The following is a 14,804-nucleotide window of genomic DNA, read 5'->3' as shown; positions in this document are numbered from 1 at the left end:
GGATTGGAGAGGGGAGAAGAGCAGAGGAGAAAGTGCGTTTGCATGCCAATGAGACCTGATTCACCAGGACCCGGCAGGTTTAAGAATCCACTGAGAAAAGAGGCTAACAGAGTCTCTCTCTCTCTCTCTCTCACTCTCTCTCTCTCTCTCTCTCTCTCTCTCTCTCTCTCTCTCACTCGTCTCTTCCCCCACCATTCTTTATTATCAAGCCCCCTTTTCTAACAACCCCAATGTACTTACAATGAAGCACAGCCGTTGGGGCTGTAATAGCCTGAAAAGAACGAAGCTCTGAAGTCAAGCTTGTTAGAAATGGTAAATAACATTTTCCTCGCAACACACAATGCCGACCGGGGACATTTTAATACCGCATTCAACAACAAAAGCAAACAAGGGATTTGGAAGAATAATCCAACATTGTTTGGCCAAGTATGTAATGAGTTGAAAAACACGGCAGTTGCTACTGACTTTATTTCCATAATCAATTATTGTCAGAAAGGCTAAAAGACCAGGGAACGGCATTTGATTTTGCCAACACAGCATCTACTGCGTATCGAAGATGAATTTGGGAAGGTTGATACCAAGTGGAATATGTGAAAAGCTCGTTTAAGGGCTAATGACAATGCTCATTAAAGCAGTGTCAGGCCCCTAGTAGACTATCACTCTTCCCACAACTAAGGTTCAGAGAAAGAGCAATAAAATCTTCCTTACTTACTTATCTTCTACCAGTTGTGCCTAGAGTGGACAAAAGTAGGCATCAAGACAGAGAGATGAGAGAGAGAGAGATTAAAATCAAAGATAAAAGTTTCCGGGAACCAACTCAGATGAGACATATAAATAGAAAGAAACAGACAGAAGGGCCAAAGGACATATTGCCAGGCGGAGGGATAGATGGAAAAAGAAATACAAAGAGGGAGAACAGAGAGCTTGAGAGTGAGAGTGAACAAAGACTAAGAGGGAGACAGACGGACAGATGAACAGTGGAAAAGAAAAAGACAGGGAGAGGGAGAGAGAGAGAGAGAGCGGATGGTGTTCCACTCCGAAAACCTTTTCTTTTCTTGTCAGAAAAACAGCGAGGCTTGTTAGGCTGGCCTTGTGGCTTTGGGCCACAGTTAGTGTGCAGCAGCCTAGGATTTTCAGGTTTGCACTCTCGGTGTTGAGAAAACATGGACACGCGCACAGACACACACACACACACACACACGCACGCACACAGACACACACACACACACACACACCTACACGTACTGCACAAGTGCACTTACACAGACACACGTACACTAGCAGTCTCTGATAACCTGCATAGTCTTTTAAGCAGGGAGGCAGTGCAGCTTCCACAGTAATGAGTGGGGATGCAGAGATAGACTGGGGAGTAAACTGTGCGTTTGCTACTGTCTGGTCCACACAAAGACCGCAGACGCAGCACAAAGCAGACTGACCTCATGGCCAGCCAAGCTACAGTTACAGACTACCGTAATTAACCATAGGGAAGGCTACTGTATGTTTGAAGTGGAAATCGGCAAGACATTTGGCGACATCTTTGGTGATAAGCGGTCATTAAACGGATGGGAGTTTTTGCCCCGCGCTTCCCAGCAATCACAACATAACTACAACGAGTTCAAAAGAAAAAGACCCACGTATGCCTCACGCCTCAGTCCCTTCTAGTCTTTGCAGATGTTCAATCTAGTTTTGGCTGGAAGACGGACACTTTCCTTTTTAGTACAGTAGTAGTCTGTTTCTTCTTCCTTGTATTTGATGAGGTTCGATGTAGGTACTGGTTTTGTCTTTGTCTGTTCAGCCGTGGTGGCTATCGCTGCTCATGCTAACTCTCCAGTTCTTCTTCTGTTTATTCCAAACAAACTTCTGTTTCTGCATCTGGAAACGTAAAACTGTGTGGCAGAGTTTTTTTTCCTGCGAAAGACCTGTCCCCTGCCGGGTGTTTAGAATGGCAAATGTACAAGTTTTTTTAGGTTGAATCACCATTGTGTTTTATCAATATGCGAAAGCGAGAAGCTAAATGGACACTTATTTATATAAAACTGCCACAGATCATGATTTAAAGCAATATTTCACATTGGTAGAGTATTTTTACTTATTAAGCACATATGTCTGTAAACAAGTACTCACAAATGATGATATTCTTGGTACAGCCAAACACAAATTGGCCACTGGGGACTTGAAGTCAACACCACTGATTTACTTACAATTTTCTCATTTACTTCTTCTCAAGCTGTTTTTTTTGTTTTTTTTTCAAAAAGCCACTCTTGGGCTATTTTCAGTGAAACAGTTTATTTAAGAATGTGAGAATGGTTTGACGGCATTCAAATATTTCACAGTTATATTCTCTCTTTACTCTCTTTACTCTACTCCTCGCCTCCACACTGAATTAATTTCAAACATTAGTGTTAGTCACCTATTAGGGCGATCAAGAGATGGAGAGCAATGATTGGATTATCACTATCCTTGAAGAATGAGGGGGGTCTGTTTATTTTTTTGCTTTTTTTTTACCAGCTCTATACTCCATCTCCATTGCTAATCTAATTGACTTGGCAAGCCTCCACTAAATTCAATTAAACCCTTTTGCAATTAAAGTAATGATTTTAATCAGGTTTGTTCATCTACTACGGTGATAAGAAAGACTCGGAGTGACTACGTTGTGCTAATGAGCACAATTGTATTTTTTTTTTTTTATTCTGATGAGGGCATGGCAATATTAATTACTTCATCTGGGCAGACCTTTAGAACACATGCTGTATTCAGTATTCTCCTGCCACACTCTCCACTCTGCCAAAATAACACGCCTAAGGAGAAATTGGGGTTGAAACACTGAGGTTAAAGGTATAATTAAATTCAAACTCAATTTTGGCATGTCCAGCAGCCTGCGAATGAAATTAAGAAGAGGGTGGGGAAACAGTGAGCTCTGGAGACTAACTGAGACTTTCTACAGCGTATTTGACTGCATAATTTCTCTTTGATGTCCGCTAGAATTGAAGAAACAGTGATCAAAATGGCGAGGAAAGTCATTATTAATCAGTGTGAATGCAGCGTTCTAATGTATCTGGGTTTCTATAATTATAACTCAGATATGGGTTGAAATAATGGTTTTTCATTCAAAACTGTTTAGGTGTACTTAATATTTCATGCGATTGTGCCACATGACTGTCCAAAGTAACGTTGTATTTGCATATTAAGATAAATAAAACACACCTCCTGAGTGTACAGTATGTGCACAAATACACAACTGTAAACAACCATGTAGAGCTTAGAGGCACACGCAAACACACACACAAAAACACATACACACAGAAAGATAAAGAGAGGAAGAGAGAGAGCGAGAGAGAGAGAAAAGGAAAGCAAATCAAAGTGAAAAAACAACTCTGATTTCCTTTCATCATATGAACTCCATGATCTTTTTGAGGATATTGTTTTTGTGGGATGTTTTTTTTTTTTGCATCTGCGATAGTGCCTGGTAAAACCTTACACGACTCAGCCAAAATAGGCCACCATTATTGCAGCAAACATTTCTTAATGATTCACGAGGAGGCAACAACAACATGAGACCAATAGTGCAGCCTGGGTAAATTATTTTATTATTTTATTCTCTTTACTTTTCCATCTGTTTCCTTCGCCGTCAGTTCAGCTGATGGCCCCCAACGCCACCTGACAACGTGTTATTATTGTTATTTTATTATACTGTATATGATAATATTTTATTTTTCTCTCTCCCATCTTACCTGTTGTGTTGTAATCCTAGCGATGGACATGCCAGCTGAGTTGACGGCTCTCAACATCACTCCACAAGGAGCGCTGCTGAGGTGGAATCCCCCTCTGTCCAGCGTCGACAACTATGTGCTCACCCTCACACACAACCAGGGTGAGTGGTCAGGACCGCCGTCATTGAAATGTTTTAGTTCTTTTGCAGTTCATTAGATGACATATGGATAGATGTGTCATTAACTATCAGAGAAGAAGAACTGTGGGCCACAACAACATGTTGTATATTTACTCAATCACTGCAGTGATAATCTCTCCTACATAATAATTTAGTGTCCATAGGTTTCAGTTCCACCAAATGAGTCATGTTGTCCATTTTGTCTTGTCATTCAGTGATATAGATAAAATCATTCATGCTTTTGTCTCTTTGATGCCTTGTATATACCTGCCTTAGTCAAGCAACTATTGCATAGTTGGAAACAGTTTAAAATTCAGCTGTGCAGCCAAGGACAACGACCCCTGGTTGGAATCACATCATCCCCATATTGCGCACATTACATCGGCTACCGGTAAGATTTAGCACCGATTTTAAAGCTCTCCCATTCACTTACGAGGCTTTGCACGGCCTGGCACCATCTTATATTAGTGAACAATTGACCCCTCATAAAACCGAATGGTCTCTTCTGGCCAAGGGCTTCTGGCCGTCCCTCGATCGAAATTAAAATCTAGCCGAGAGGAGAGGATTGTGCGTTTGCTGTTGTGGCACCCAGGCTGAGGAAGAGCCATTCAGCAAACTCCAGAGAATGTTTTAAACAGCGCCTTAAACACACATTTTACACGCTGGCTTTTTATTGATGCTTTTGTCTGTATATTTCATGTTTGCTTGTGTTTTGCGAAGCACTTAACCGTAACCTCGGTTTTGAAAAGCGCTATATACATAAAGATTTACTTTCTTACTTACTATTGGTAGAGCGGAGGGCTCCAAGATATCTGTTTTGCACAAAGCAACATTAACATTGGCTGCAGTAAGCTTTTAAGTTAGTACGTTTTTATTTTCTCACATAAGCTAAGTCCATAGGCAGATAGGCCAAAGATGTTCATATCGCTCGGACCGCAGAGCCAAAGCGTAATGAGCGGATTTGTTCCAGATGCAAATACAGCGTGTGGAGGTTCGACAGGTAGTATCGAAGTTTGCCCATTAAGAAGTGAGATATCAGTGTGATACTTCCTTCGAGCCAGCGTGGAACCATCTGTCTTACTGCCTCGGAACAGTTCATGATGATTGGTTGAACTTCTAACCCTTGGCACAAACATTGCCGTTACACAACACTGCATAAGTGTTTTCATGCAGCCCATGTCTTCACACTGTGACAGCCATATCCAGATAGGTAAAAGATATCCATATTGCTCGGCCACTCCGAATCAGTTCGTAATTTGTTCCCTGAACCCGGTGGATGACTGCCAAGTCAGGTAAGCTGTAGATACTGCTTACACTTGACAGGCACTTAAAAACCAGCCCCAGCCATTAGCCAGAGAGCTGAAATATGAATGTGTAGCAGCTCCAGTTCGTTTCAAAGAAGTTTAATTTTTCAATTAAACATCTCCGGGTGTTGGCAGTCATTAACCATTAAAAAAAAATAATGTATAAACTTGTACAGCCAGTCAAAATGTTTAACCGCTCTTGATCTCAACCATCACAATCTCTCTAACTTTCAGAAATTGGCTGGAAAAAATGTTATGGAAAGCATATTTCTCATGTGTCCGTGACCCTACTGACTAAGCCGTGCCTGGAGTTATCCAGAGAAATCCGTATTGCTCAGCCCTTACAGTCAATGTGTAATTTACACCCTGACTGAGTGGATTGCAGCCAGGCCATCTCAGATACAGAGACAGCATCTATATGCTGGACAGATACTTGGAAACCAGCCCCAGCCAATGTCTAGAGAGCTGGAATGTAAGTTGTGGACAAATTCCCTTGAGTGTCGGCGTCATGCATCACAAAATTGATTTTTGAACATGTGCAAACAGTCATACCCACATAAAATCTCAACCATCATCGTATCAATCTGTCTGACTTTCATCTATAAAGTAAATAATATATTATGTAAAAATATATTTTTCTCTCACTACTGACTAAGCCAAACTCAGATAACCACTTTCACTCTCATGTAATTTACACACTGACACTGACAGGTCAACTGACAGGTCAACTCAGTCAATAGATCCAGCAATCATCCTTATGCTCAACAGACACTTGGAAACCTGCCTCTAGGCAACATCGGCAAATTGTTACAGCTCACGTCAATATCACCATAAATTAAAACTCTGCAACCCACCACGCTCCTGCCAGTGAGCTATTAACTCTACACTGTCTTCATTAAATGGCCTTTCTAGCTCGCTGCCTCCTGTTCACATGTTGTACTGGTTATTTTCTTAACCTGCAATTTTTCACAATAAATTAAGACGCAGTTTGTTATAATTGAAGACACAGATTGGTAACCATGTGGTAATTTATCTGTTTTAGCGTAAACAAATTGGTCAGGCTGACATATTAGAGTCATGAAATTGTTGTAAAATGATTTATGAAATATGCAATCAGATATCAGAGATCAGGCTGAAGAATGTAAGTTTCCTCAAGTTTGCATTTTATGTATATTACAATGCATAATCCTGTATAATATATCGGATGCACAAATGAAGTTTTAGCAGTGCAATAGATATTTATAGTGTTTCTCCATGTCACACATGACTAGTCACCGAAACTAAATTTCCCAGGTGAAATTGATTTTTAGTGAAGAATGCTTCGACCTGGAAGCTGATCCTAAGGAGCCAACAGTACAAGCTTTGAGATTCAAATTTGATGTATCAGCCAAATTAGCCAGGTTGGAGTGCCTTTATGGAGCCTTTGAGAAATAATTTAGTGTAAGCTATTTAGTCAAAATTGAAAAAAGAATGTTGTTGTAAGCACTAAAACGTGTGTGTGTCTTACCTCTGTTTTCCAGTGGCAGCTGATACTTTCCTGGTAGAAGGCAGCAAGCAGGAGCACCAACTATCCAACCTGAAGCCAAGCACCACCTACTCTGTTGCCCTCTACGCCACCAAAGGACCCTTGACCAGCGGCACCATCATCGCCAACCTCCAAACACGTACGCATCCATTTCATTTTGTTGCATCACCACCCATTTTGCCATTTTTGCCATCAAAACACAGGTGACTGGAATCAAATCAAAAGATACACCCAGCGGTTAATATGCACCATACCAGTTTCCACCATGACCTTGACCTGGGTAAGTGGCAAGAAAATTGATGGATTGAGGGGTAGATGGATGGATGGATGGATGGATGGATGGAGATGGATGGATGGATGGATAGATGGATGGATGAATGAATGAATGGACGGATGAACGGATGGATGTTTGCAACACAAACAATACAAGGAAAATATAAAGTGGAGACCTTATGGTTAAAGGTGCAAAAGCCTATTGAAATTTGACACAATCAATGACAACAATAATTTATGGTTGATTTGTCAGCACCTTTCTTGGGTAGATCAATGATTTATTTGTCTCTTTATTTATTTATTTGTCTATTTATTTATTTTTGACAGAAATTCTACATAGTGTGCAATGAGAAATTTGATCCTTTATCCCTGTGAAACACCCCTGGATCAGGGAGGGGTCAGTGTCTGGCTGAAGGACGCTTGGCATGGACAGACATCATGGGGATTGAACCTGTGAACTTTCAGTGCCACTGCAGCCTGGCTCCCCACCAGATGACCCACTACACTAAATATTATCTCCAGCCCTTCTCTATGGCTGCACTGTGAGGAAAGTTAAGGATGAAGGAATTGTTCCAGTTTAGCTGAGTTGCAGCTCCATAAACTTTGTTTTTCAGAGTTCCTGAGAAAGAAAAAAACTTTTCAGTCAGCAGAGGCGTTCGTATCCCCCAAGGAGAGCCAGGCGACAGAGTTACCTGTCCTGCACTGCGGTAGAGAGAAGCTGCTCAAAACAGAAACAAACCCTGACAACATGAGAGGGCAGGGCTGCAGAAACCTAACTTCAAAACATAAGTGGGGCTGTAGAAAATTAGGTGTACCTCCAACCATGTCAGTGCTATATATGCATATAATACCTCATACATAAACAAGTGTGCTTGGCAGTTTAAGGTGATTCTAATTTGGAAACAGAGACTCTGTCTAGTGCCTCTCGTGCCTCGACGCTTCTCCAGAGAGCAAAAGAAAAAAAAGCCAAGCATTTCCACCCCAGTTGTAGTTAGACTCCTTCAAATAAAAGTAAGTAAGTTATTGTGATGTATAGGCAACAACATGGAGTGAGTAATGAGGAGGAGGATTTTGTTCTGTTTTGAACACGACCGTTTATTGAATCAAGCAATCGTTAGATGCTCGTCTGTGTCACTCCCCTCCCCTGAGTGGAGCAGACACCAGTTATTCCACTCCATTTTGGAGTGAATTTGATTGGGTGGAATAGATCAAAATAGATTGAATTTCTCCATACTAGAGAAAGGACGTCTAGCTCACTGCCCTCTCTATTAAGAATCAAATATAGTTTGTGCATCTTGAATAATACCAGCATGATTAAATGTTTGTTCTGTGATTTCAGAATAAACATGTAACATGTAAAAGTGTAATACTGATACATTAACAATGTCTGAACCTGTGGTGCATTTTGAGAACAATACTGGTGATATCTTGGACTGTACAGTAATACTACTATCTTTTATATATTGCATTGTGTTTAGAGGCGAGTTCCCTATATCCACTGCATTGTTGATTATGCATTCTTTGTAATTTATCTATGAAATTACAGGCTTAACAAAGCTTTTATTTGAAGCTGAAGTAAGCCCTTGAGGGGAATAATGCACAATTCAAAAATTATCTTATGTGGTTCTTATGGCTTTGGATAACTGTATCAGTATTTGTGAAAGTGAGCCACTTTCTGGCAATGTTGAAAGAATTGAAAGTAATTGTGTACCAGTGTTCAGCCTGGCAAAGTTCCATTGACAATTGACAACAAATGGTAGAATGACACAGATAATAGTTACTGCCATTGTCTAGTTGTCACTACTTACTCTTTATTTATTGCTCTTTATATCCACTGAGTACTGGTAATTACATGCAATTATGTGGTCTGCAGTCAGCGTTCCACTGAACTTTATACTAAGCAATTATCAAGCCTGAACCAGAAATACACCCTGATGGACAGAAAATCATTTTAGACACCGTCATTTTGACACTCCTTCAGTCTTTTCCTATTCCCTTCTCTCTGGAACTGTGTGAGGTTTACATGGGTGTACCCTGTACTCTATATTACAGATGTATGTGCCGGACAAATGCCTCTCTGTTATTTCTGATGATGGGAAACGTGAATGTTTACAACAACAGACCCAAGGTTCCCTAGGACACTGGAATAACAAAAATGAAATTTTGCGATACTGCCCTTTAAATTTTACCTCATTTCACCAGGGAACTAAAATTCAATAAAGTGCACAATGAGGGCTAATCCCTGGGCTTAATCAAGCGCTACCCTTTTAGCAAAAAAACTAATTTATAAACAGTTTTTGACTAACTTAATTTGTATTAAAATGTCACAGGCCATCGGGCACCGCTACTCAAGTGCCAGCTCCCCAGTGTGCACACATACACACAATTGCTCATACACAAGTACGGACATGCACACACACACTCAAAAACACACACGCAGATGGTACATAAACGCATGCAACACACACACACACACACACACACACTCACACACACTTGCAGACACGCCCTCCCCCTGCTGGTGTGATGCTGACATGTAATCACACCAGGGGGTGACTGAGTTCCCTCAACTTCAGAGGGACCTTCTCTGCTTGTTAATTATAGTCCCTAATTGAATTCCTGAAGCCTGGTTATGCTCTGCTCACACAGCTTGTTTTCTCAGGCTGTTCCGCTCTGATAGAAAATGTCACATTGTGAATGGCCTGTGAAAGGGGATGAGAGCATTGATTGGATTGGTTGACTATTCTGGCTTTGGCTCTGTCACTGTCTCTCTGTGTCCGCTGCTCCGTTTCTGTCTATTTCTATCTGCCTCGCTCTCTTTGTGTTTCAGTTTGCTCGTCTCCCTGTCTCTGTGTACTTGCCCATGGAGTTAGGGATTTGTAGTCAGGGTTTACATAAGGCCATAAATGCATCTTCAAAAGAAGGAAACAGCAGCCAGTGGCTGTGGCTGAGAAGAAAGGGCACCAGTTGGGGCTTAAAGTATGGAAATCCAACTTGACTAAGATAAGAGCCGTGATTTATCATAGACATGGCAACACAAGCGGGTAGCCATACACTGGTGTGATTCCTTTTACATAGTTAAGTCTATTGTTTGTAGATGCAATACGATTTCTGCACTGAGGGGGTATTTCAAGCCAGAAGAGTGAACTTTAGCCTATGATTGTACGTACGTTGCAGTTTCTGAACTGCTGAGTGGGCATCAGCTGTCCCATTAGCCTGTTCTTGTTCAGATTGATGTTGAGGTTGGAAATTATTGGGTGAAATACTAAAATATAACGTTAAGCCTTCTGGAGGGGGTGTGGGCCTAAATTAATAACTGTGATAAGAGGTGCCCACTTATAACCCAGCGACATAGGCCTACTCCTTGAATACACAGGCCAGCTTTCTTTGCTCACCCAAGTTAATTGCAATAGCACAATTGATAGTTACATCAGATCCTTTGTATTGGTAAATGTCTCTGTATGTGTCGGTGTATAATTTTCTGTCTCTGCCTGCATTTCTGTGTCTGAATATCCGTCTTTCGCTGTCAGTGGAAACGGTATAACTAAAGAATGAGGTTTGGAGTGGAGTTGTTAATTGCCTAACTTTTCCTTTCTTATGGATGTGGGGTTTTACATTCTCTTCCGCTGCCCTTCATCCTTGTATTCCTTCGTCTTCATAGACGTTGGCAGACAGGTTCCTCAAGGTTTCACATGAATTGATAAGGTTGAGGGAAAAGTGGTCAGGGGTCAATTAAGGTTCCTTCCTTCTGGTCAGGTCTTGGCTTTCTGTAGCTCTGGATGGTTTCTCCAGGCTCCCGTTGAACACATCAGAGAGAGAGACAGAGAGAGAGAGAGAGAGAGAGAGAGAGAGTGAGAGAGAGAGAGATGAGCCGAGATCATAGCAAAATGTGGCTGAGACTCCCTCAGTCATTCGGTCTCGCGGCGGTGCTTTGTTGCTTCCTGAACCTCTTAACCACGGCTGAGATTTGTTGTCGTCAGGCCTCCATGCCTCACAGCTCAACACAGAGTAAGAGAGCTTGACTCCCTGAAGGCTGATATTTAAGCCATGGGGCTGGAAATTAGGGATTTCGCTACAGGTGTGGCCATAAGCCTATAAGCTGCAGCACCTGGACTATTTTTCCTCAAATGCGTCCACACCCCAGCTTGCCAAAAAAGTACTTGGCAAGATTTCGAAGCAACACAGATCCTCGCCACTGGGCTTTGACAGACAGTTGTTCTTACCAAGTGGTGGGAGTGCCTCTATTACAGAAACAAAATCAGTTCTTTAATTATGTCGGTAATTTAGGCATTTTTGATAGATGTAATAATTTCTGTCCACACAAAAATGTGTGTCTTTGCTTTGTTTTATGTTGAAATGTTTGTTGTAATGTAATCATGGTTATATGGCTCCTAGTGAATAGCAATAATCCTGTATTCAATTTCAACATTTTTCAAATTAAGTGCTGCATCTGTTTCTATAGGGGCAGAAAATCGTTGCACTGCCCTCTATGGGCTGAAACGTTCGACCGTGTTGCACTTCTGGCCACACCTCAATCTGTGATGTTAAGGCAGGCACGTCGCCTTTGGCAGCGTCAAATGCGATCAGAAAAACATTTCCTTTGTTTTGTTTTTTTTAACCACAGATAAAGTAGCGGGAGGGTTGGACTATCTTTACTGAACTGACTAATTTTTATGAATTTAAAATACCAATGCCATCCATTTATTTGTCAGATGAAAAATACATTTCTCTTGACAGAAAGAATGAGCCATGATGCTCCAAGTCTTTTTTTTATGATGTTGAATAAAGTGAATGAACATTGAAAAAGGTCATTAAAAGGCAAATTCATAACAACTTTTGGACTAAATGATCTACAACAATGACATTTTCACATTTTCTAATCAATCCTGAATAGCCGCCACTTTTTCTTAATATTTGATCTTTAACCCAATACTTAAGCTCATTAGCATCAATGTCATTAGTGCCAGACAGTGTGAATGGCTGTGGACGGCTACAGCAACAACAATCCAACAGCCAGTGAGCCATGTCTTCTTGTATTTCACGCCTGTTTTTATTGGTGTGTGTAATGTTAAGAGGTACGGAGGTTCTCAGGGGGATTAATAATTGTAGGCGTTATAATTATTCCAGTAAAACAGGATAATCTTTTGGATTGAACAGACTGGCAGTGCACAAACAGCATGGGCGTCAATTGGGTATGACACAGTATGGCACTCACAGTACCTAAGTATGAGTGAGTCCAAATTTGATCTTGTAGTTTTTTTATCATTATAAGAGAGAAATTATCTAACAAAAATCCCCAGAAATCTATTTGGAGGCCATATATAAAAAAATGACATCATGGGACCAATAAACCTTCTAAGTTGTGTCCGTCTGTGCAAGATACTTTGGTGACCTACGTCTAATAATTTATCACACTGATGAAATAATAATATCTTGCCAATAATCAGTCTTTGCTTCACTTGTCCCCCGAAATGTAGAATTTCGTTTGGAAGTTTTCATGGCAAATTGATTTAAGATACAGGAACTTTGACATGAGGTTGGGTTTAGTGGATCGATGCCCCTGGCAAAAAGCTTACTGCCTCCATATAATATTCCCACAGTGATTTCACATGTCTGGTACAGTCAGTAAGTACATGAACAACTGCTTGACAATCAGTTTGTGCGTAGGACTTGACCACAAACCCACAAATGTGGGTTGGAGAACATAGAATAGATGATGAGTCCATGTGTAAAAGAGCATTGATAGCATTAGTCATGTATACCTAACACTTCTTTAAAGATCAGTTTGTGTGGCCTGTAAATTTATTTAAACATTTCGAAGTTGTGTGCCTGTTGTAATGCAGCCCGGTGCTGTCAGAGTATTTTTGGGGTGAGGTAATCTATTGATACGATCCTGTCCTGCACCTCTTCCACATCTGCCCGCGGGGAATTGATTGTGGTCGTTAGGATTAGGCTATAACTTTTGGAACAAATAATTAATTTAATGTGGAAAATGGAAATTGGTATTAGGCTATAACTTTTGGAACAAGCAATGAATTTAACTTGAAAAATGGAAATTAGGATTAGGCTATAACTTTTGGAACAAGTAATGAATTTAATTTTAAAAATGGAAATTAGAATTGGGGAATAGGTTTTTGAACAAATAATGAATTTATCTGGGAAATAGCTTACTGCTGATATTGAAATTTAAAAGGATAATAAAAGATTTGACCAATCTAGGACTTTTTGAATAAATAATGAGTTTAAAATAATATTAGAATACTTATAACTAGTAGTAGCAGCAGTAGTAGTAATAGTAGTAGTATTGTCACCATATATAATGATCAGTATAGGGGCAGTCAAAGCTGAGAACTGGTTAAAGAAGCCTGCTTGTGGTTCTGTAATTTTGTCCATGATAATCTTTACTTTCCACTATCACAACTCCATCTGTGGCATCCATCCTACCAGCATTTGATTCAATTCATCAGGGTCAATATATTCAAACGTATTAGCCACACATCATCCGGGCAGAATCACCTAGTTGCAAATCAGTGCAGAGATGCGATATCCACTCCGAACAATAACTTCCCCGCTCTCGCCTTCCTGCATCAAATTACCGCCGCTGCCCTTCCCATCTGCTGGCCTGTGTGTGTTTGTTCCTCTCGCATTGTTTACACAGTGTGTTAATGAGAGATTAGATGGAGCCAAACCCAATCATCTCGTTCTCATTGTACAATCCTCCGTGTCTGAAGATAGAACTTCAGCACTGCCAGGAATTCAGACAACACCTGTTCACCTGCTTGTGTACACTCCACGCACAGGTTTAATTGGAGGAAGAGAATGGGAGAGAAGGACAGGGAGGCAGATTTAATTGGGGAATGGAGAGAGAAAGAAAAGATAAAGTGAGTGCGGTTTGTGGGCAGTCACTCCCACCCCTCTTTCTCTCTCTCTCTCTCTCTCTCTCTCTCTCTCTCCCTGTCTCATTTATCCCCCACGCACAACAAACACAGCACCAGTGTCCATCAAGATGAGGAGGTGACAAGAACAAAAGATAAACTCCCGTTCAGTCTCCGGCACGCTGAGGGAGAATGGCAGCCTGTCAGATAAGGAGAAAAGGGGGTGGACAAAGGATGAGGAGGCAGACAAAGATGGAGATAAGGGGGAGAGAGCGAGGAAGAGGGAAACCACAGGTCGCCGTGGGGACGGGGAGGAAACCGATAAAGAAAAAGGAAAAAGGGAAAAGAGTAGTGGAAGAGGTCAATAAAGAGGAGGAGCAGGAGAGGAGGAGTTGTCAGTGTGGACTTCAGTATAATCTGCAATGTGCTGCTTTTATCTCGTAGAGCTCTCTCCCTCTCTCACACACTCTCTGCTCTCTCTCTCTCTCTGTGTTTCTCTTTCTCTTTTTTTCACCCTCTCTCTCTCTGTCCTTCTCTGTCAATCCCCCCGTCTCTGTATGAGGGTCTGCCTATCATTGTCTCTGAGAGAAGGCACCCTGCGTCCTCTAGGAGGTTATCAAGGCGGGCGCATGCTGTTAATTACTGAGCTGTCATTGATCCTTCAGAACGTGCGCACACACGCACGCACACACACACACGCAGTGGATTTATATGGAAATGGGAGGGCAGTGTGGGGCTGAGTGGGCGCTGTGGCGTTTCCTTGCGTGTGTGTGTGTGTGTGTGTGTGTGTGTGTGTGCGTGCGAGTGTGTGAGGTCCGGGTTCAAGTTCGGGTCGAGCTGTTGAGCTAAGAGCGTAAGATAGAAAGTCTTCAGCCCTTCAAGTCTTCAGGCGAAGTATACTTGTCAGGCGGCCTCTAAAAGGCCGTGTTATTTCCACT

General features: G+C 41.5%; 1 protein-coding gene across 1 annotated transcript in view; it reads left to right on the top strand.

Moving 5' to 3' along the window:
• tnr (tenascin R (restrictin, janusin)) overlaps positions 1-14,804 on the top strand; it is a 117,070-nt gene that overhangs the window by 86,768 nt on the left and 15,498 nt on the right. The window contains exons 22-23 of the mRNA XM_071925083.2: positions 3,752-3,871; positions 6,714-6,857. Of these exons, the coding sequence (XP_071781184.1) occupies positions 3,752-3,871; positions 6,714-6,857 (264 nt within the window). The remainder of the gene's footprint in view (positions 1-3,751; positions 3,872-6,713; positions 6,858-14,804) is intronic.

Source organism: Centroberyx gerrardi, chromosome 13, assembly GCF_048128805.1.
Source record: "Centroberyx gerrardi isolate f3 chromosome 13, fCenGer3.hap1.cur.20231027, whole genome shotgun sequence".
NCBI classification, from domain to species: Eukaryota; Metazoa; Chordata; class Actinopteri; order Beryciformes; family Berycidae; genus Centroberyx; species Centroberyx gerrardi.
This window is presented reverse-complemented; position numbering and strand designations above follow the sequence as displayed.